The sequence below is a fragment of the Dromiciops gliroides genome, chromosome 3, assembly GCF_019393635.1.
Source record: "Dromiciops gliroides isolate mDroGli1 chromosome 3, mDroGli1.pri, whole genome shotgun sequence".
NCBI lineage: Eukaryota > Metazoa > Chordata > Mammalia > Microbiotheria > Microbiotheriidae > Dromiciops > Dromiciops gliroides.
The window spans coordinates 666,985,012-667,006,040 of record NC_057863.1 but is presented as its reverse complement, the minus strand read 5'-3'; the positions used below and the strand labels follow the sequence as shown (position 1 = coordinate 667,006,040).

Genomic DNA, 21,029 nt, shown 5'->3' with positions numbered 1-21,029 from the left:
TTTCTTATTCAATGATTTCACAAACATTTCAATAGGAGAAAAGTTAGAAGCATAATCATAATATTAATGTTATAAAATGAAAACCTGAAACCAAATTACCAAATGCCATCAATTCAGTCACTGTATTTCTGACCTATCTTCCATAGAAAAACCACTTCTTCCATCCATCCACCCGTTTGACACTCTATACTGATTGCATTCAGGGCAGAATAGAGTAATTCTGGTCCAAGGACATTTGCTTCTTATTGCTACAGTCCCGAATCCTGTGCCCGGCAGAGTATTTTGCATCAAGGTCTGATTTACTGGCAGAGATGACTTTCAGTCAGTCTGGAGCTGCAGCTGTACCCTGACAGTCTTTCTGCTCTGAAGGAGGAGGAGCCGAGTCTGGGAGGGAGGTGGTGGAGGCCCTGGAGAGGAGGACCCCGGAGAGATGATCGGCCTGGTGGGCGGTGCCCCAGGTGGAGTCTGAGCACGGGGGCGGGGTTTGAAGTGTGGGAGGAGTTTAAGGCATCAGAAGGGATCAGTGGAGTGAAGGCATTGTAAGCGAGGGAGGGCGGGCTTAGCGAGGGGAGGCGGTCAGTGCTTGAGTCCTGGCTCTGGGTGTGATTGGAGGAAGGGCTCATCATGAGGACCTCAGGGGCTGGATCCGGAGGTGCTCTTGGGACTAGGAAGAGCCTTCCTGAGTGGGCTGATGGGAAGCCGGAAGTCGTTGAGCTGAGATCCCTCTGCCTTCCAGAAGCCAGCTCTGTGCTTGCAGATCCCAGGTAGGTTGGAGCCAGGCCCCCCCCCCCCCCCCCCCCGCTGGCTTTTGCTGGCTGTTCTGGCCATTGGGTCTCATCCTCCAGGTCTGCCAGAAGCACGCCTCCCTCCCAGGCCTGGCTACTGGACCAGCTCCCCCATATCTGTTCTAGACTCCCCATCACTTTCTCGATATCCTCGCGGACCCTCCTGAGATTTCCCATTGGGTCCCACTTTCCCAAACTTCAGCCTTTGCCCTTAGGGACCAGGTGTCCTGCTCAGGCCTTCCCAGCAGGACTCAGGTGTCCTTTCTCCCTGACCCCACTTCCTGAACAGATTCAGTTGTTCTGCCCTCAGACCCGGCCCCCGTCAGGATCCACAAGTCCCACCTTCCTGTTCCCAGGCCCCTCCTTGGAGGCAGGAGCCAAAGCTCTTTCCTGGCTCCCTTTATCTGAATTCCTGGCTCTTTGGCTGGTTCCCTTGAGGCATCCAAAGCCTGAGGACTAACAGAGGGACCCAGGAGTCCCCCCGGCTCCTATGTACACCTCAGGACAGAGTCGTCCTGCTTTCCCAGGCTCAGCTGTGCACAATAGTCCTGTCCCTCCAGTGTCCCTGACCTCCCTGAGCTATACCTCCCAGCCCCTCCCTCAGTCCCACTGCCCCCACTTCTCTCAGGGCTCTCAGGTGCCCTACAAGGGGCTGAAGCCCAGACTGGGTTTTGCCTCCCAGTCTCTCAGACTTCCTCTGGACATTCCCTGGCAGATCCATTCCAGAGCCCTCCCTGTCAACTTTCCCTAGCTTCCCCCCCACCTCCACCAAGCCCTCTATTGTCTAGATGATGCCTGTGTGTTAGCTGGGGAGAGTGGATGCTGGGAGGGCAGAATACCAGTTGGATGGAGAGCTGGGACTCAGGGCCATTGAGGCTCTGACTGGTCTCATCCCATCTAGGGGTGGACTCCTGCCTACTTGGTATCTGCAGAAAGGTGAAGGGGGGGGGGCGGGGCTGGGAGAGTAAGAGAGGGAAGGGGAGTAAGAAAGGGGAGGGACTTGTCTTCCTTTTCAGACCATCTTCATTTGCAAGCCTGACCCTCCCAGCTCCTGCCTTCCCTCCATAGGCTGCAGCATCTCCCCTGTAGGCCAGGCCTCGGCCTTTGTAAAGCTTAGGAGACCTCACCCAATGTAAATCCCCAAAGGCCAGCCTCCTGCCTAGGAAGGGAGAGGAAAGACCTCTCCCCCTCTGGGATTCTTCTCCCTTCCCAGCTCAGTCTGCAGAGGACATAGGACTGCCCCAAGTGCAAATGTGAGAGGGGAATTCGAAGTTTTGTATAAGTTAGTGCAGACAGCAATACCCCAGAGGCAGAGATTATGGGGTGGGGGAGATGGGCTTTTCTGTGCTGAGCCAATGAAGTGGGGAGGCGCTTTCCAGGTGTCTCCCTACTGTGTCATGGGTATTAGAACGGCATAGAATTAAAACATTCCATCTGTTAGTGAGAGTTTTGCTGTTTGCTACCTTTGTGGGGCCATAAAGGGGGTGGGGGAGCTAGTCCCAGAAATGGATTAGAACTAGGGAGAAGATGGGGGAACTTTACAAAATGGAGTCACTTTGGTAACTTTGCTCCCACACAGGATTGAGAGAGAATGGCTCCTAGGAGCAGCAGACCCCCAGCCCAGGTGAGTGCGGCCCATCCCCAGCCATGACCAACATCAGCAATCCAGGCCATTTCCTTAGACTTGGGAGATTGTCTGCAAAGCTGGCAATTACTTGCCCATCATTTCTTTACAGAAACAAGCATGAAATTGAATATAGTAACCACCCTGCCCTGCTCTCATCTTCTGTGTTTTCAGTTGAATCATTGGGACCCTGGTGTCTTGAGCATTGTGGCCCCCCTCCCACCACCACCCCTTTCCCATCCATGTTGCCCTTTCCTGTTTCTTTTTTTTTTTTTTTTGCAGGGCAATGAGGGTTAACTCTCCTTTGATTTTCAGAATTTCAATTTGGTATTTATCTGGAGATTTTTAATTGTTCTTGCCCTAGCTTGTTTAGTTGCATGCCCAATGCACTGATCTCTTTCTCTATTCATGTAAGCATTTAGAGATATAAAATTTCTTCAAGCAACTGCTTTAGCTGCATCCCATAAGTTTTGGTATGTTCTCTCATTGTCTTTCTCTTTGATGAAGTTACTGATTGCTTATCTATGATATGTTGTTTAACCCACTCATTCTTTAGTTTCCTATTTATTTTTAGTCTATTTTTCTATGACCCTTTATATACATACTTTTTACTCCATCATAATCTGAAAAGGATGCATTTATTATTTCTGCTTTTCTGCATTTGACTGTGAGATTTTTATGCACTAATACATGGTCAGTTTTTGTGTAGGTGCCATTTACCATCATGAAAAGAGCCTCCTGATGCCTTTCTCAGACACCCTCTGTGCTGTGCGGCACTCCCCTTTTACCCCAATGAGGCAGACCTTTCCTCAAGTCCTTCTAAGTTATCCTAAGGTGGAAGATTGTTTCACTCCATCGTTTTGTAGGTTCTGTAGCTCCAGAATCTGTTTAGAGGCTTGATTTAATGAGATTTCTGAGGGAAACTGGGGAGAGAGAGCTCAGGCAGCCTTCTGGCTTCTCTTTGCCATCTTGGCTCTCCCTTGTCCCTTTCCCAACTCTTGTGCTTTGGTGTTGGTGCTGCTCATGTCCTTCTGCCTCAGGTCACAAAAGCCTTCTAAAGTTTCTCTGAATCCCTCTCCTTTATCAGTTCTTGGATCAAGTCAATAAGCATTTTATTTATTTATTTTTTTTTTGGTGAGGCAATTGGGGTTAAGTGACTTGCCCAGGGTCGCACAGCTAGTAAGTGTTAAGTGTCTGAGGTCGGATTTGAACTCAGGTCCTCCTGACTCCAGGGCCGGTGCTCTATCCACTGCGCCACCTAGCTGCCCCCAAGTCAATAAGCATTTTAGAAAGGCCCTAGCTATGCGAGCCTCAAATTTCTAGTACAGAAAGCTCTGAGGACATCTTGCTGCTCTTGTGTTTCTAAGACCTACCCAGGCACCGTGATGGAAGGCATCTCTACTGCTCCAAAGAGGCCACTGGGATTCTCATCCCTGCCTCTGTTCTTCCCAGGCACCAGACTAGCTTAACCTCATGCCACGATACTATAGAAATTCATCTTCCTGGTGCTATAATTTGTTCTACCCTGGGCAGATTGCCATGCACTGCAGAGACCATAAGAGTGGCAAGGAGAAGAGGAAGGCCTGAGAGACTTGTTAGTGTGTCAGGGGCTTCAGACAGTTTCTTGGCAATGTTGATGCTGCTATAGGCCAGAGCAGGTCCTGGGTTGACCAGAGCAAGGTATGATGGAAGGAACTGCCTGACTCAAGCCAAAACTCACTTTAGATGTTAAGCAAAAATCAGGCATTCCATTTCACAAGGAAAAAGAGGTTTAAAAGCACATTCCATGAGGATACTGGAGTTCTTTCACTTGACTAGAAAAGGCTCCCCTCACATCCACGTAGGTGCTCATCTGGTTAGCAGAGCAAGGTGTGGCAATGGGCCATTCTGGGAAATCTGCTGTCTGAAGGAACCTGATTTACCGTGGGTAGATTTTTATGCCTTTAGGTTGCCAGGCAGCCACACTCATTTGTCCAGAGGCCCTCAGACTACTGCTTGAAGGGAAGCACATGGAGTTCTAGGTGTATGTTTAGATCATTTATTTCTCAAAGAAACTAGAAAACTTTTTCTGATGGATTAGCTCAAACAAAACCAAGTGAATTAAAGATTGCTTTTTTAAAGCAATAAGGGGACCCTCCTTTCTGCATTGTTGTTGTTCAGTGATTTCAGTCATATTCAACACTTAATAAACCTATTTGGGTTTTTTTGGGGGAGGGGGTAGAGAAAGGGGGTAGTTTGCAAGGCAGGTGTTGTGACTTGCCAAGGGTCACACAGCTAGTAAGTTTCTGAGGCCATATTTGAACACATAAAGTTGAATCTTGCTGATTCCAAGCCCAGTGCTCTATCAACTCTGTCACTTAGCTAGTCCTTCTCCATCCTATTGACTCTTATTACTAAGTAACTATATAATTAAGAAATATCTGCTATAGACAAATGAAAACAATCATAAAGCAAAGGCATAAATGGTTTTACCTAGACCATAGCATGCCCAGAGTGACCTCAAGTCCTCAATGTAATAACAGATAAAGCTCCTTCACTTTGCTGGAAACCATCTCACACCACTCAGTGCAGTCCAGATTCTGATGAATGTCTCTTTAGAATCTTGTTCCTGCTTTCAAACACAGAAGACTTTATTTCAGCTATTCAGGAAGATCTTGTTAAGGGCTAAAATTCTAGCTAAACTGTCTAAAATATCTAATGAGTGGTCGCCAATAAATTATAAGCTTTAGCAAGAATTAGACTTTTAAGCATTTATTAAGGAGAATAAGAATTTGGTAAAGAGAGAGAAAAAGGCCTAAATTCCTATCTATTAAAGGGAGAGCACATTTCTAGCTCCGCTCTCCACCAGAGTCCAGAGGAAAGAGAGCGAGACCGAGCGCCAGTCTCTTCCTTCCTCCTCCCACTAGCCCACGTCACTTCCTGACACCAAAGAAAAGACTCCTGGTCTTGCCCTCAAAGACCTTCACTTCATGGGTGGAACTCTTCTACAGTAAGTCTCCAGCAGGTGGCGTTATTCCAATCGTTACAATCTGTTTTAAAACTTTATTATCTACTAAGTGATGATATTAAATGGTTTTTCCAGGGCAGCTAGGTGGCACAGTTGATAGAGTACTGGCCCTGGATTCAGGAGGACCTGAGTTCAAATCCAGCTTCAGACACTTGACAGTTACTAGCTGTGTGACCCTGGACAAGTCACTTAACCCCAATTGCCTTACCAAAAGAAAAAAAAAGAAAAAAAATGGTTTTTCCCCTAGAATGCAGTGTACCTGCCAGTTTTAGAATATATCATAGTTATCAGTTCTAGATAAGGAAGAAATTTCCCCTCACCCTCTCTCTTCTCCACAGGTGCTCCTTCCTCACAGATAGTAAACAAACTTTGTCCTTGATTGCAAAGAGAGAGACATTTCATAGTAAAATGTTCCTCAGCTTTATTCCAACTGATGATAAAAATGCTTCTCTTAAAGTTGCATCAGGCTCTGACTGACTGGTTTCAAGGGTTGATTCTGACACTCATAAAGGGTTTGACCTTTGAACATATCCCTTTTCTGTGCTTCAGCTTCCTCTCTTTAGTTCTGAAGTGTCTTTCAGCTCTTTGTCCTCTGACTTCTGATGATTTAGGAGTCAGTGACATTCAAGGATGTGGCTGTGGACTTCACTCAGGAGGAGTGGGGGCTCTTGGACCCCCCTCAGAAGGAGCTATACAAGGAGGTCATGCTGGAGAATGCCTGGAACCTGCTCTCCCTGGGTAAGGACACTTTCCCTGCAATCAAAGGGAATATCCTTATTCCCTCCTGTGCAGGCTTTGGAGCATCTATGACTTATCAGAGAGGGAAGAGTGCTGGTCTCCTGTGTCCCAGAGACAGGCTCCTTCTGCTTTCTGGTTCTCCTACAGAAAGTCTGTGCATTGTGTGATGGGAACCTGAGGGTTTCCTTGGTTGCTATTGAAGCTGCCCCTTAGCAGTCCTAGGTAGCTTCAGGTTAAAGATCAAATCCATGTGGAAGCATCTCAGACATGGAACTAATGTCAGAGGTGACTTAGTCTAACCTCTCCCTGGACATGAGTTTTATCTGCCAAGTCTCTGCAAACTGCCCAGGCAGCTTTTCCTTGACCCCCCTTCCTTTTGGGAGGGGTCTAGTGTTTGGAATATTCTTCTCTTCAACAAGCATACACTGGTCACTCCCAGCTCTGGTTTGTGGCCAGTGTAGCAGGTGTGTCCTTCAGCTTCCTTCTTACTGCCCTAACATTCCAGCAGAGACGGTTGGAAAGAAAGGGAAGGGAGGAAGCATTTCTATGCACCTGCTACTTGCCAGGGGCTTTCTCTCCAATATTGTGGTACTTCAGCCTCCCAATAATCTTGCAAATTCAGTAATATTATTTTTTTTTTTAATTTTTTAGTGAGGCAATTGGGGTTAAGTGACTTGCCCAGGGTCACACAGCTAGTAAGTGTTATGTGCCTGAGGCCGGATTTGAACTCAGGTACTCCTGACTCCAGGGCCTGTGCTCTATTCACTGTGCCACCTAGCTGCCCCAGTAATATTATTATTATCCCCATTAGTCAGTTGAGGATATTGAACCAATCAGGTTAATTGAATTGGCCAGGGGCACCCAGCTGGTAACTGTCTGAGGTCAGCTTTAAGTCCAGGCATTCCTGACTCCAAGCCCAGGGTTCTCTCCACTGCTGCTCCATCAGCTGCCTCTAATGTCTAGAGAAGGGAATCTGAGCAATGAGTCCATCCTTCTAGGAAGAAGGTGTCCTGAGACCATGATGTTCCTCCCATCCCCAAAGCTCCCTAAAATAAAGGCTATGGAAACAATCCTTCAGGCATCCTGGGACCTCTCCTGTGGTCCTTGCTTGCATGCCCCTGTCTTTGGCAGGAAGAAGAGACCGGAGGAGAAATAGAATTTGGACCAACTAGGGCTTCTGGAGTTTGCCAGCAGGAGACTCTCCCCTGGAGAGGCAAACACCCCCTGAATGAACAGCCCCCAAGGTTTACAAAGGTTTCAGGGAGTGAGGAGCAGGGTAGAGGGATAGGTCCTTGTAGCTGGGGCTGAAGGCTGCTCTGGCACCATGTTAACCCTCTTACCTAGTTTTGGCGTTAGGGGTTTCTGAGAGAATGGAAGATGACAGAAGGGGGCAGGGGGTTTGGCTGGTTCTCAGGACAAGTTGACCAAGAGGATAACATGGCACATCCTGTTTTGGGTGACTTGCTTTATAAGCACTGAGAGGTGAGTACAGACTCATGTCTGAAAATAATGGAGTGATTCTCAAAATGGAGCAGCTGTGTATCCACCCCCTTTCCCTAGAGAGAAGTAAATCCCCAGGTTCTCTCCGTGCTCATCCCCAACTGGTTTTCCCTGCCCAGGGCTTCCTGTTCCCAGAGAAGATGTGATCTCTTATTTTGAGCAAAGGGAAGCACCGTGGATGCTGGAGCAAGAAGGCCTGAGGCGCCACTGTCCAGGTGAGTGAGGTGACAGCAGGTATAGGAGACTCGTGATGACAAGAGGCTTCAATGTGTTGTGGTGAAGCAAGGGCTTGATTTGGGGTCAGGAAGACCTGCCTTGGAATTCTTTGTTAGACATTTTTAGCAGTGCCTTCCTGGGCCAGTCCCTTGAGCCCCCAAGCCTCAGGTTTCCCATCTGTACAATGAGGGGGCTGGGCTTCATGGCCTTTCCACTCCCTTCCAGGGATCAAGCTGTGATCCTATAGGAAGTCACTGTAATTTGGGGCATGAACCTCTCCTGAAAGTGTAAAGGGGCTAAGGCTTTTCAGTTTGAGCTCTTTCTTAGGCCTTCAAGTCAGCAAACACAGAAGGGCCTGCTACATGCCAGGCCCTAAGCACTGGGGTCCTAAAGAGATGCCAGGGCTGTCCCCATCTCCCATGGAGCTCAGAGTCTGGTGGGGCAAACAACACACCAACAACTATGTAGGAGCCCACTATGGACAGGACAAGTTGGAGCTGGTCAAGAGAGGGAAGGCCCTAAAGTGAAAGAGGGCTGGGAAAGGCTGAGTGTGTCAGGGGGGCTCTAGCTAGGGCTTCTGGGAAGGCAGGGTGGGCATTCTAGCCAACAGGGAGGGGAGGAAAACCCAGGGTGTCAGGAAGAAGAGTGTCCTGTTCACAGAACAGAAGGGAGGCTCTCCCCACTGGAGTCTAGCATATCTGGGGGAAATCGGGTGAAAGAAGCTGGAGGAGTAGCAGAGGGCTAGGGGATGAAGTGCCTTAGCAGCCCCAGAGGGGTTTATATGGGATCCCTTTGCTGGGCAGCCACTGGGGCTTGTCTAGTAGGTGGTGACCTGGTCAGGTGAGAGGGTTAGGAAGATGAACTTGATAAATGGGGGCAGGAATGACTGGACTGGGGGGAGATGAGGCAGCCAGACCCACCAGCAGGCCCTTAAGGACCTCAGGTGTGAGGTGAGTGGCACTTGGACCCAGACAGGGACAGTTTGGGGAGAGAAGGGGCTGTCTTGGAGACATGTTACACAGCTGGAATCGCAGGACATTGGAACAGATTGAACATGGGGGTGGGGAGTGTGACTGTGGGGGTCCAGGCATTCAGGCAGTTACTTTGTGAGCCTGGGCTCTGGGGAGGATGCCTCAGAGATCATTAGGAATGTAGCAGGAAGGAGGGTGGGGGGAAAGAGGCTGAGATTCCTTTTGGGTAGAGGAGAAGCAGAAGGTGGATGACAGGATGGAAGGAGAGAATTTGCACCATTTAAAGGGATTTGCTTCAGGGAGCAGAAAGATGATCTTGTTTTCTGCTGCTGAGGTCAAAGAGGAAAAGGAGAATCTGATGCGAGATGAGGAGGAGGAGATAGCTCTTGGTAAAGGTCCAGTTTTGTCAGTGAAATAAGAGGCCAAATTCTCAGGTGAGAAGGTGGGGGAGGGGTGGAAGCCAGCCATAAGGGAGCTTTGGGGAGAATTGCAAAGATTTGTAAAAGCTGCTAGGGTGAGTGGCATAGGGCATCAGGGAGATGGCAGAGCATTGCCTTGCCCCAGTGGGGGCCCAGCTGAGGGGACCTACCTAAATTTGTGGTGGACCCAGGAAGCCTTCTTTTATGATTTTATTCTCCTCCATTCAACATTCCATGAGGAGGAGAGAAGGCTGCTGTCTTACTTGGAAGTCATCCAAGGCTAAGCTTTGCCTAAATCCTCAGCCCAAGTCCCTTTCTGGCTCCATCTCTGTCCCATTCTTGCAGAATCCTTGGTCAGGCTCCTGCATCTGACAGCTAGGAGAGAGACCAGAATGTGGGCACTGGGGCCTAGGGTCAGGCCTGGGCCCAGTCAGGCCCTCAGTAAACACTGGTTAGGCACCTTCTGGTTTTGGTGCTGTGCTAAGCCCTGAGCATACCAAGGAAGGTAAACGTCCCTGCTGTCACAGAGCTCACAGTCTACTAGGCAAACATGGAGATGGTTTGAGAAGAAGCAACAGCTCATGAACCTCACTCACCCTGAGCTGATCTCCTCACAAAGAGAGAGTGTTGGAATGGACAGACATTTAGTTCAACAGGGAAATAAGGGAATACAAAGACTGGGCATGATAACAGTTTAAGGAGAGCAGAATGTGGCAAGAGCAGAAATCAAAATAATAATGTTAAAAATAATAGCACCCCCTTCTGTTGTGGCTGCTCTTGAGGCTACAATCATGACACAGCCATGGACATCTGATGCTTCATGGCCATGGGCTTCAACAAGGTCCAGCTAGGAAGTTACAAAAAACGTTCCTGAAGCCATGACACAGCCACCGTTTTGGGTACCTGACCAAACACGCCAAGTTTGTGAGAGAGATGATCCGGGAGGTGTGTGGGTTTGTCTCTTATATGAGGCAGGCCATGAAATTGTTACATGTCCCCAAATATAAGCAAGCCCTAAAGTTCATCAAAAAAAAAAGGGTGGGAACTCACATCCAAACCAAGAGGAAGAGAGAGGAGCCCAGCAGTGTTCCAGCTGTCATGAGGAAGGCTGCTGACAAGAAGGGCTACACTGGACCCTGCCAACCTTTGCCCAATAACCCAATAAAGCTTTGACAAACAACAGACAAAAAAAAAGTAGCCCACACTTATTCTTCAGTCATTCTTCTTTTCTCACTCTGTGTGACCCTATTAGGGTTTTCTTGGCAGAGATCTTGGAGTGGTGGACCCTTTCCTTTTCTTTTTTTTCTTTTTTTTTTTTTTTTGCAGGGCAATGAGGGTTAAGTGACTTGCCCAGGGTCACACAGCTAGTTAAGTGTCATGTGTCTGAGGCTGGATTTGAACTCCGGTACTCCTGAATCCAAGGCCAGTGCTTTATCCACTACACCACCTAGCTGCCCCCGACCCTTTCCTTTTCTACCTCATTTGACAGATGAGTAAACTGAGGCAAATCAAGTTAAGTCACTTGCCTGTGGTCCCACAGCTATTAAGTGTCTGAGGTCAGAGTTGAACTTAGGAAGGTGAGTCTTTCTGACTTCAGGGCTACCAGGTAGATAGCTTTTACATAGCAACTACTCTGTGCCATGCAATAGATAAACATTATCTCATTTGATCTTCATAACTCTAGGCACTATTATTATGTCCACATTACCGATGAAGAAACTGAGGCAAAGAAAGGTCTTGGAGCATGGTCACAGTGCTTTCACAACATGAGTAATGTTAAAATGTGTTTAACATGATTGTACATGTATAAGCTATACCAGATCAATTGCTCTGTTAGGGAGGGAGCAAGAGAGGGAGGGAGAAAAACTTGGAACTGAAAATCTTAGAAAAATGATTGTTGAAAACCATCTTTACATATAATAAAAAAAGACTTAAATAAATAAAATAATCCTTCAATTGTGAACTAATAACATTTTCAAATGGCTGATTCTACCCATTTAAGTTTGAAGACTTTTCTCTTTTCCTTTGGGAAATAAAATATAAATCACTTTGTATTCTGCTAGTAGAGTGAAGGGGATGTAATTATATATGTGTGTATACATGACTGTATGAACATTTATTTATTTCTTTTAGGAGAGATCAGGCTTGAAATGAAAGCAGCTCCTGCACAGATGGGCCTTTCTTTGGAACAAACTCACCAGCAAAGATGTATAAATAAGGATCCCTCTGATTTTGACATGAGAAAAATCTGTGCTGTAACACATCAGAGAATTGACACTGGGGAGAAACCTTTTGAATGTAATAAATGTGGAAAGACTTTCACATGGAGGTTCCATCTTGTTACCCATCAGAGAATCCACACTGGAGAGAAACCTTTTGAATGTAATCAATGTGGAAAGACTTTCACATTGAAGTGCCATCTTGTTAGACATCAGAGAATCCACAACAGAGAGAAAATTTTTGAATGTAATCAGTGTGGAAAGACTTTCACAATGAGGTCTTCTGTTGTTAGACATCAGAAAATCCACACTGGAGAGAAAGCTTTTGAATGTAATCAATGTGGAAAGACTTTCACACTGAGGGCACAACTTGTTCGACATCAGAGAACCCACACTGGAGAGAAACCTTTTGAATGTAATCAATGTGGAAAGACTTTCTCATGGACATCAGATCTTCTTAACCATCAGAGAATCCACACTGGAGAGAAACCTTTTGAATGTAATCAATGTGGAAAGACATTCACACAGAGGTCACATCTTGGAAGACATCAGAGAATCCACACTGGAGAGAAACCTTTTGAATGTAATCATTGTGGAAAGAGTTTCACATTCAGGTCCAATCTTGTTATCCATCAGAGAATGCACACTGAAGAGAAACCTTTTGAATGTAATCAATGTGGAAAGACTTTCAAATGGAGGTCTGATATTGTTATCCATCAGAGAATCCACACTGGAGTGAAACCTTTTGAATGTAAGCAATGTGGAAAGACTTTCACAAGTAGGTCAGCTCTTGGTAAACATCAGAGAATCCACAGTGGAGAGAAACCTTTTGAATGTAATCAATGTAGAAAGACTTTCACAATGAGGTCAACTCTTGTTAGACATCAGAGAATCCACACTGGAGAGAAAGTATTTGAATGTAATCAATGTAGAAAGATTTTCACACAGAGGTCACATCTTGTTAGACATCAGAGAATCCACACTGGAGAGAAACCTTATGAATATGTAGTCACTGTGGTAAAGCCTTCACTGTAAAATCAGCCCTTGTTTCTCATCAGAGCATTCAGAGGAAATAGAATTCTTATATAACTGACATGAATGAGGAAAGGTCTTGAAATGGAGTACAGAGCTTCTTTGACCACACAAGATTCACTCTGGTTATAAGACATCTATGAACTCAGGGTGAGAAGCCTTTCAGGCAGAGATGATCTCTTATCTACTCATTAGAGGATTCACACTCTAAAGAAGCCTTATGCATGTGCTCATCTGGGATATACTTTTTTTCTGGAACATTGAGGTTGCTGGTAAAGTTCAAATTTTTTTCCTGATTGTAAAGGACAGGTGAATAAAAGAAAATAATGCATGCCAACTCTCCAGTTTACAAAACAAATAAACAAAAAGGTAGGCAATAGGGTAATGAACTGCAGGATTGTGTGAAAGAAGATGTCTGGATGTTCTTAGAAATAGAATGTCTTCAGAATGAGGAAAAGGATTTGAGTCAGTATTATGTCAACCTGGGAAAAATGTTGTCCAAGACCTGAGCAGTAAATGTTTGGGTGATTCCTAGAACATCCGTGGTCCCTAATCCCTGTCCTCTCCTGAGATGTGATTCCACTGTTTTCACCCTTGATTTGCATAGTGCTTTTTTCAGCGAGTCCTTTGGTGTGAATTGCCAGTTTTTCCTTTTTCCTTTATTTTCACCAGGGAGGGCCTGCAGTACACTTGGAGGGTTCTGCCTCAAAGAGCCCCTCCTACTTTTCACAAATTTTGAAAGCAGATCTTGCTGACCTTTAAGTTTCCCATAGGCTCCACCCTCTCCAGTGTCTAGATGATTTACTCCTTTGCTCCCTGGATCTCCAGATTTCAAAAGCTGATTCCATTTTTCTCACCTCCTTCCTCAAAAAGGCCACAAAGTGTCTTGTTCTCAATTTTTAAGTGTTGAGGACATCTGATATTAGCCAATAGGCTTTGTCTTGAAGGATTAGAGATCTCTTTACTATACGAACCTAACGTAACTCTTATGGGGGAAATTAGTGGGGGTTTGGAATAGGGGTTTGAGGTAGGGGTTCTTAGGAATTCCTCTTTAAAGAATTTCAGAGGGGCAGCTAGGTAGCACAGTGGATAAAGCACTGGCCCTGGATGCAGGAGGACCTGAGTTCAAATTCAGCCCCAGACACTTGCCACTTACTAGCTGTGTGACCCTGGGCAAGTCACTTAACCCTCATTGCCCCAAAAAAGAAAAAACCCAAAAACAAAACATACAAAACACAACAATACATTAGGGGCAGCTAGGTGGCACAGTGGATAGAGCACCGGCCCTGGAGTCAGGAGTACCTGAGTTCAAATCCGGCCTCAGACACTTAACACTTACTAACTTTGTGACCCTGGGCAAGTCACTTAACCCCAATTGCCTCACAAGAAAAAAGAAAAAAAAATGAATTTCACACTCTTGCACACAAATCCAATTAGAATAAAATAATGGTTTATTCAGGGAAAGGAAACCAAGAGAGAAATCCTTGGACTTCTTCTCATGGGGAGAAGGCATGGCACAGAGGTGTGGCTCTGAGATACCTATCTCCCTGAGGAGAAGATGGGCAGATACTTTTATAGACATCTGATGGTGGTCAGATGAGGTGATCATCTGACTGTGGAAAGGTCTCTTATTAGAGGACCATCCCCCACTGGTGCTGGCTGGGAAAGTTGGGTGAGGGGTTCCTCTGGATCTCTCAAGCCATCTCTCTTTCCCTCAGGCCACAAAGGTAGAAGACATACCTAATCTTATCTCCTGGAGGGGTGGGGGAGACTGGTAGCTGTGTCTGTCCTTTGATTTAGTTTCTCAAGGAGAAGGTTCTTTGATTTACCCCACAGAACTTCTGGGGTATGCTAGGCCCACAACATAACTACCTCCAGGTATAGAGTTCCCAACTGTTGGGGACAAAATTGCCTCAGTTTACCCAAATAACTCGAGAAGACCACCAAGTCAAGCAGAGGCAGATTTATTACATTCTCATGAGAATGGGCAACCCCATGCAAGGGATGAGGAGCGTGCTGATGGGCTCATGAGTTGGGTTTTGATAGAGATTTGGAGGGGGGGGGTCCTCTTGTGCACAGGGTAAGCTCACAACCTAACATCCAATCCTGTCTCACCCATGATGCGTGTTCAGCTCGTGATCAGGGTATGGAGGCATGCTCAGCTATGTCCCAAGAGCTGGAGGGAAAGGGGAGGGGGAAAAGGGTGAAACCACCCCAAACCACTCTACTCAGGTAAGAAGGGGCAAGGGGGAAGAAGGGAGTGATGGTACCAGGAGCTGGTACCGGGAGGAATGCAAGAAGGGAGAGGTAGTATCTGGGTGGAGTCTGTGCTAGCAGGAGACAGCTTTCCTGCCTGCTCATAGAACATGGGGGGTGGTGGTAAGGGGTGTGTTGTAGCTAGCAATAACAAGGACTGGGGGTTTGGAATGTAGGCAAGGGGATGGTAGTGCCAGGATACATCAGGTGCAGTAAGGCAAAATACACAATTTCTGTTACTAGCAATGGAATAAAGCATGAACAGAACAATCTAACTATAAGAGGGATGGGGGCTGGGCACTTTCCAGACCCCATCCTCAAAATCTGAAGTGACTCCAGTCCACCTATCCCACACATCAATCCAGCCACTTTTCTCCCTGACAAAGGATAAGAACCCTGACCACACAGGATTATGACTGTATTAAAATGATTGACTTTATTTTAACTCCCTGAGGAGATGTCCAAGAAACTAAGATAGAAAACCCAGATTATTCTGGGTACACTGATGCTGGGTATGCTATCAGCCCCAAAGAAGAAGTCACTGTCCCCTTCAGCACAACAGGCCTGATTGGAAGTATGATATTGAATTAGTCAAAGGAAAACTTAGTGAATATTGACACGAATAGCGGGCACATGTTTGGGGTGGCACATGATTTTGTATTGTTATGGCACAATTGACACAGAAAATACTCAGCCAGGTACTTGAGGTGGAGAGAGAGAGAGCTTATTATGCTCAGACTCAAGGGGAGGATTTCATCCCTCCAACAATGAGCAATGAGTCTTGTAGCCCACCTGGTTATATACAAAAAGAGTAGGCGTGGTATAGTGGCAAGTTTATCCAATGAAGACGAAGTCAGTTATTCATGGAACAAAGGATGCAAAGGAGTGCCTAGTAGTTAGGGGAGGCTTGGCTTTGCAGCTGGGGTACCTGAAGGCCAGAACCTGTCTGAGACAGACAAGGTCAGAGCTGCAGCTGCAGCTTGGAACACAGCAAGGCCCTGGTCTGTTTGAGATAGACAAGATCAGAGGCTATGTGATTTTCTATATCAGTATGTTACAGATGTCAGGGCTCCTGACAGTCCTCTGGCATTCCCACAAGTCTAGAGACTTCCTGACTCCCTTTTGATTCCTTTTTTTTGTTTTTTGTTTTTGCTTTTTTGGTTTTTTTAAATTTTGTGTTGTTTTTTGCAGGGCGATGAGGGTTAAGTGACTTGCTTGGGGTCACCCTAGCTGTCAAGTGTCTGACGCCGAATTTGAACTCAGGTCCTCCTGAATCCAGGGCCGCTGCTTTATCCACTGCCCTACCTAGCTGCCCCCTTCCTGACTCCCTTTTGCTGCTAGGAGAAGTGACTGGTATTAAAATGCCAGGACACTCCCCTGAAGATTCTCCCCATGCCCAGGGTAATGCCCTGGCTGACCTGCATGCCAAGCAGGCTACTCAGAAAACCCCAGTCCCCATGAGTCTCATCTTCCTTTGCATCTGCTGGGCCCACCACAAGTTAACAATTACCCCAGCCAAGCTTGCTATAGTCCAAGAGACCACGTCCTGTCCCATCCAAGAGAGGCTAAGACTGGAATGGAGCAAAAGGGATAAACACTGTCCTCTGGTATGGGTCAATTGGACGCCCAATGGTGCCCAACTCTTTGTCACCCTGTGATAGCATGCCTGCCTTCTTTAAATCACTGACGTCCTGAGAAGCTTCTTAGCTTATGTTTATCTACACTGGGAGATCTGTCCTAAATGTAATGGAAGTGAGTCCCCCAAACCTCCTCCCCTTGAGGCCCCTTTTCACGTCTGGCAGATTGATTTTGTTCAGCTTCCACCCTCCTGTAGTTCCTAAGCTGATATTTACTATGGTTTGCATGTTCTCCCATTGGGTAGAAATTTTCCCTTGCAGGATAGCTACTGCAACAGCTGTAGCCAAGTGACTATTAGAAAGGATTTTTCCCACCTGGGCCATTCCCAAAGAAGTTCACAGTGATAAAGGGACTCCTTTGACTGGTTCAATTGTCACCCAATTTTTAGCTTCCGGGTCAGTACTTCAACACTTAGAGTGCTTATCACCCCCACCCCCACCTCCCCACCCCCAGTCCTCAGGTCCAGTAGAACTTATCAACAGGATCATTAAGGTTCAGCTTGGCAAGGTTGGATGATTTGGGTCTGCCATGGCCAAAAGCCCTTTCCCTAGTTCTTCTGAACCTCAAGGCAACCCCTTTTGTCAGTTTCTTATTCCAGGGACTCCCTCGCCACCAAGATCTCCCTTCTGCCCATTGCAAAGGACTTACCCAAACTCTTCATCGCCTTAACCATCTTGTCTCTCAATCATTTCTAGAGGTTCAACCTTAAATCAGTCTACCCTACAGTTGGAACCTGAAGAATGGGTCTTTTGAAAAAGGCACCTCTGCAAGGATTCCCTACAGTCCACGTGGAAAGGTTTTTACCAAGTCCTGCCGACCAACCCTTCTGCTGAAAAACCGAACCTAAGTTGACAACTGGATACACCTCTTACCTGAAGAGAAATTCCAAACACACCACCCAGTGACCCAGAAAAAGAAGCAGACAACAGCAGGATAGGCCACTTTCCCAAGACCCCAGACATGGCCTGAGAATCCTATGTTTCTGGCCCCAGCACTACTTTTTGGTCAGTACAATTTACAGAGAACTGACTGATCCTCACCTATTCTCCATTCCCAGGCCAATGAAGCACCTGGGACTTACCAATGTCTCTCAATTCCAGATTCTTGATTTGTTTTATGGATCTCCCCCAAACAAATTATCCCCTCCCAAAGATTCCTAAGCTTATTGTCCTGGACTTTAGGGTTATGATGTAAAAAGGATCATTCACATCAACTAGTTTCTATTTAGATTTAATTAGTAGGGGGCAGCTAGGTGCTGCAGTGAATAAAGCACCAGCCCTGGATTCAGGAGGACCTGAGTTCAAATCCGGCCTCAGACACTTGACACTTACTAGCTGTGTGACCCTGGGCAAGTCACTTAACCCCCATTACCCCGCCAAAATAAAGTATGTGTATATATATATATATACAGAGAGAGAGAGAGTTAATTAGTCTCTATTTGTGAGAAACTTACTTGACCCAAGGCAGTCTCATAGCTCCTTTTTTCCTGTTGCCCCATATAAACCCTGTCCTCAGTCCCCATCTTTGAGTATTCCTAGTGATCTGCTTTGCTCTAGTCCCAGTTATAGCTCCTCTGCCCCTGTTAAAGATTTTATATTTTCAGGCTGACAGGTTCCAGTCAAAAGGCATTTTTTTTTTTTGGTGAGGCAATTGGGGTTAAGTGACTTGCCCAGGGTCACACAGCTAGAAAGTGTCAAGGGTCTGAGGCCGGATTTGAACTCAGGTCCTCCTGAATCTAGGGCTGGTGCTCTATCCACTGCGCCATCTAGCTGCTCCAAAAGGCATTTTTAACAGGAACTTTTTCTGATGTCCACGCAAGCAGATCCCTCTCCTGTGAGGACTGATCATCTGTCCATGCTTCGTGGGTTCTGTTGGCCTCCAGGTGATCCTGTGGATAGAGATCTGGGTCTGTGGTTGGGAAGACCTGAGCTTAAATGCTAACTAAAAGAATTGCTCCTTGTCCAAAATTGCCCAAGTCCCTTAACCTCTGTCTTGCTCAGTGTCCTTATCTTAGAGAATGAAGAAGACAACACCATTTCTCTACGTTTTTGTGAGCCTAAATCCATCACATTTATTCTGGGCCTCCTTTGTGCCAGGCACTGGGCTAAGTGTCAGGGATCCATGAAGAGGCAAATGAGTATTCCTAACTTTGAGGAGCTTGCAATCTCATGGGGAGTCAACATGCATATTCACATACAAAGTAAGCAAGCGATATACTGGATAACTAGGAAACAATTAACAGAGAGGAGGCACTAGAATAAAGAGGGGTTGGGGAAGGTTTCCTGAGGAGGGGAGATCTTAGCTGGGACATCAGGGAAGCCAGTGAGGTCAGTAGTCTCAGCCGGGGAGGGAGAGTATTGCTGGCATGGGGGACAGCCAGAGAAATGGCCAGGAGCCAGGAATTGTGAGATGAAGGCTCTTGTTCATGGAACACCCAGCAGTCCAGCAGTAGATCGTAGTGTGTCTGTCAAGGAGTAAGGCAAAAGAAAACTGATGTTTCATCAAGGAAACACTATGTGTTCCTCAAAGAAACAAAGGGGGGAATGTGTTAAGATAATGGAATTTGGGAGAAGCCCAGGGATCAGACTTGATTGACTTAGTAGTGTTTGAATTGGGTGTGAATAAGGAACTACTAAGTACCCACTGAAAGGTGATTAGATTTTAGCCACTAGCCAACACTGAGGTCAGTATGTTCTCAGAGGCTATGGACTGAGACATCAACAGGAGACCACTCTCAGCCAATCAACTTGAAGAACCTCCCATTTCTGGGAGGAGGACACAAAGTAGGAAACAGATGCTGGCGGAGGGCTTTTTTCTCTTGGTTCAAGATATTGGCTTGGTGGCAGGACTTCACGTGGGCAGTCAGGAAAGCTAGGATTTCCATGCTATGAGGAATCTGTTCCCAATCTTTCTCTCTCTTTACTATCTTATATCTTTTAATAAACCCTTAAAAGCCTAAACTCTTGTTGAATTTATCACTGATTTTAGCCAGTTTCCCCCAAAACTGGGGGGGGGAGCGGGGACAGATTAGAACCCACACTTATATTTTTATCTTAACACACTGGGAAGGTGAGGAGAGAGGGAGGGAGGGTTCTAAAGGGCTTTGCATCTCAGATAGCATTTTGCATTTGATCTGGAAGCAATGGAAAACCCTTGGAGTTGAGTGTGTCTCTATGGGGTGGGGCATGAAAGGATGGGACCTGCTCCTCGGGAACACCACTGTCATGTCAGAAAGGAGGCTGGATGGGAGTGGGAAGAGAGCTGAGGCCATCATACCCACCAGGAAGGAACTGAAATAGGACAGGGGGGAGGTGATGAGGGCTGCCCCAGAGGGGAGGCTGTGTCATCTGTCAAATGCTCACTATTTTTAGGGGTCACTATTTCCTTACCTGTTGTCTCCTCCACTGGGACCTGTTATGGGCCTGGGTACCTCATTTGAATGGGCCTGGGTACCTCAGAGGTTTTCTGGGGTAAATCAGAGAGCTTTCTCCTTGAGAAACTAAACCAAAGGACAGGCACACCTAAAGAGATAAGTGGCACCAGATAGGGACTGAGCTAGCTCCAGGACCCTCTATTAGGTGCGGCTGCTGCCTTCGTGGTATGAGGGGGAGAGAGATCCAGAGCTGCCCCTCACCCAACTTCCCCCAGCCACAACCAGTGGGGGATGGTCCTCCCCCAATAAGGGAACTTTGCACAGTCAGATGATCACCCCATCAGACTACCACCATTGGTCCTCCATAAAAGTATATGCCTGTCTCCTGCTCAGGGAGAAAGGTATCTCAGAGAGCCATGCCTCTGTGCCTTGTCTTCTCCCCATGAGAAGTCCCAGTACTTCTCTCTTGGTTTCCTTTCCCTAGCCCTTAAATAAACTATTATTTTATTCTAATTGGATTTGTGTGCAAGAGGGTGGAATTCTTTAAAGAGGAATCCCTAGGAACCCCTATCCCAAACCTGCACTCATTTCCCCATAACAGGACCTGTTCCCTTTGAATCCTGAGCCAAGCCTGGCCCATTCTAAGTGCTTAATCCATGCTACTCGTTTCTTGGCTGGAGTCATCCGACTGTTGTTCTGAAACTAAGTAGGTGATCCATCCCTTGATGCAGTCTGTGGCACACAACTGGAGCACAGAAAGGGCTCTCCATGACACCTGGTCCTTCCCATACCCAAAGTGAATCTCCACTAAGAACCAGAATTGATCATCCGGCCTCTACTTGCAGACCTGCCCCAGTGGGAGAGCTCCCTGCACCACCTGGAACATGTGACCACACATAGGGAAAGTTCTTGTTAGCAGGGTATTAGTTGGGGTTGTGTTCAGTTATTATTATTTTTTAATTAAGTTTAAATTGGCCTCGGTAATATCCATGTGTGTTTCCTGGGTTTCCTTTCTGGAGATCAATCAAAGAAGTCCAAGTATGAGCCCTCTTCCATAAAATTGCCCTGGAATTTCTGACACTACATTTACTGGACGGTTTCCCACTCTTAGTTTCTTAATCTCATTACTGCTATTGCTTCCATAATCTCTACATTTTGTTATCAAACTTCAGTTTGTAGTGAGCTCCCTCTGACTCCATTTTGCTCTCTTGGGACAAGAGTTTTCCTTGGAGATGGGTTGAGAAGAAGCAA

General features: G+C 46.5%; 1 protein-coding gene across 1 annotated transcript; it reads left to right on the top strand.

Moving 5' to 3' along the window:
• Window positions 1–562: 562 nt before the first annotated feature.
• On the top strand, window positions 563–8,397 carry LOC122748457 (zinc finger protein 74-like). Its single transcript, XM_043994089.1, has 5 exons — window positions 563–764; window positions 2,365–2,409; window positions 6,028–6,154; window positions 7,774–7,869; window positions 8,198–8,397. The coding sequence occupies exons 2-5, from the start codon at window positions 2,377–2,379 to the stop codon at window positions 8,395–8,397; spliced, it is 456 nt and encodes a 151-aa protein (XP_043850024.1). The 5' UTR covers window positions 563–764; window positions 2,365–2,376.
• The last annotated feature ends 12,632 nt before the right edge of the window (window positions 8,398–21,029 follow it).

Coding starts and splice junctions, on each gene's coding strand:
- LOC122748457 (XM_043994089.1), top strand. CDS start 2,377: ATGGCTCCTAGGAGCAGCAGACCCCCAGCCCAG. Junction 6,155..7,773: donor CTGGAACCTGCTCTCCCTGG/GTAAGGACACTT, acceptor TTCCCTGCCCAG/GGCTTCCTGTTCCCAGAGAA. Junction 7,870..8,197: donor CCTGAGGCGCCACTGTCCAG/GTGAGTGAGGTG, acceptor GCTCTTTCTTAG/GCCTTCAAGTCAGCAAACAC.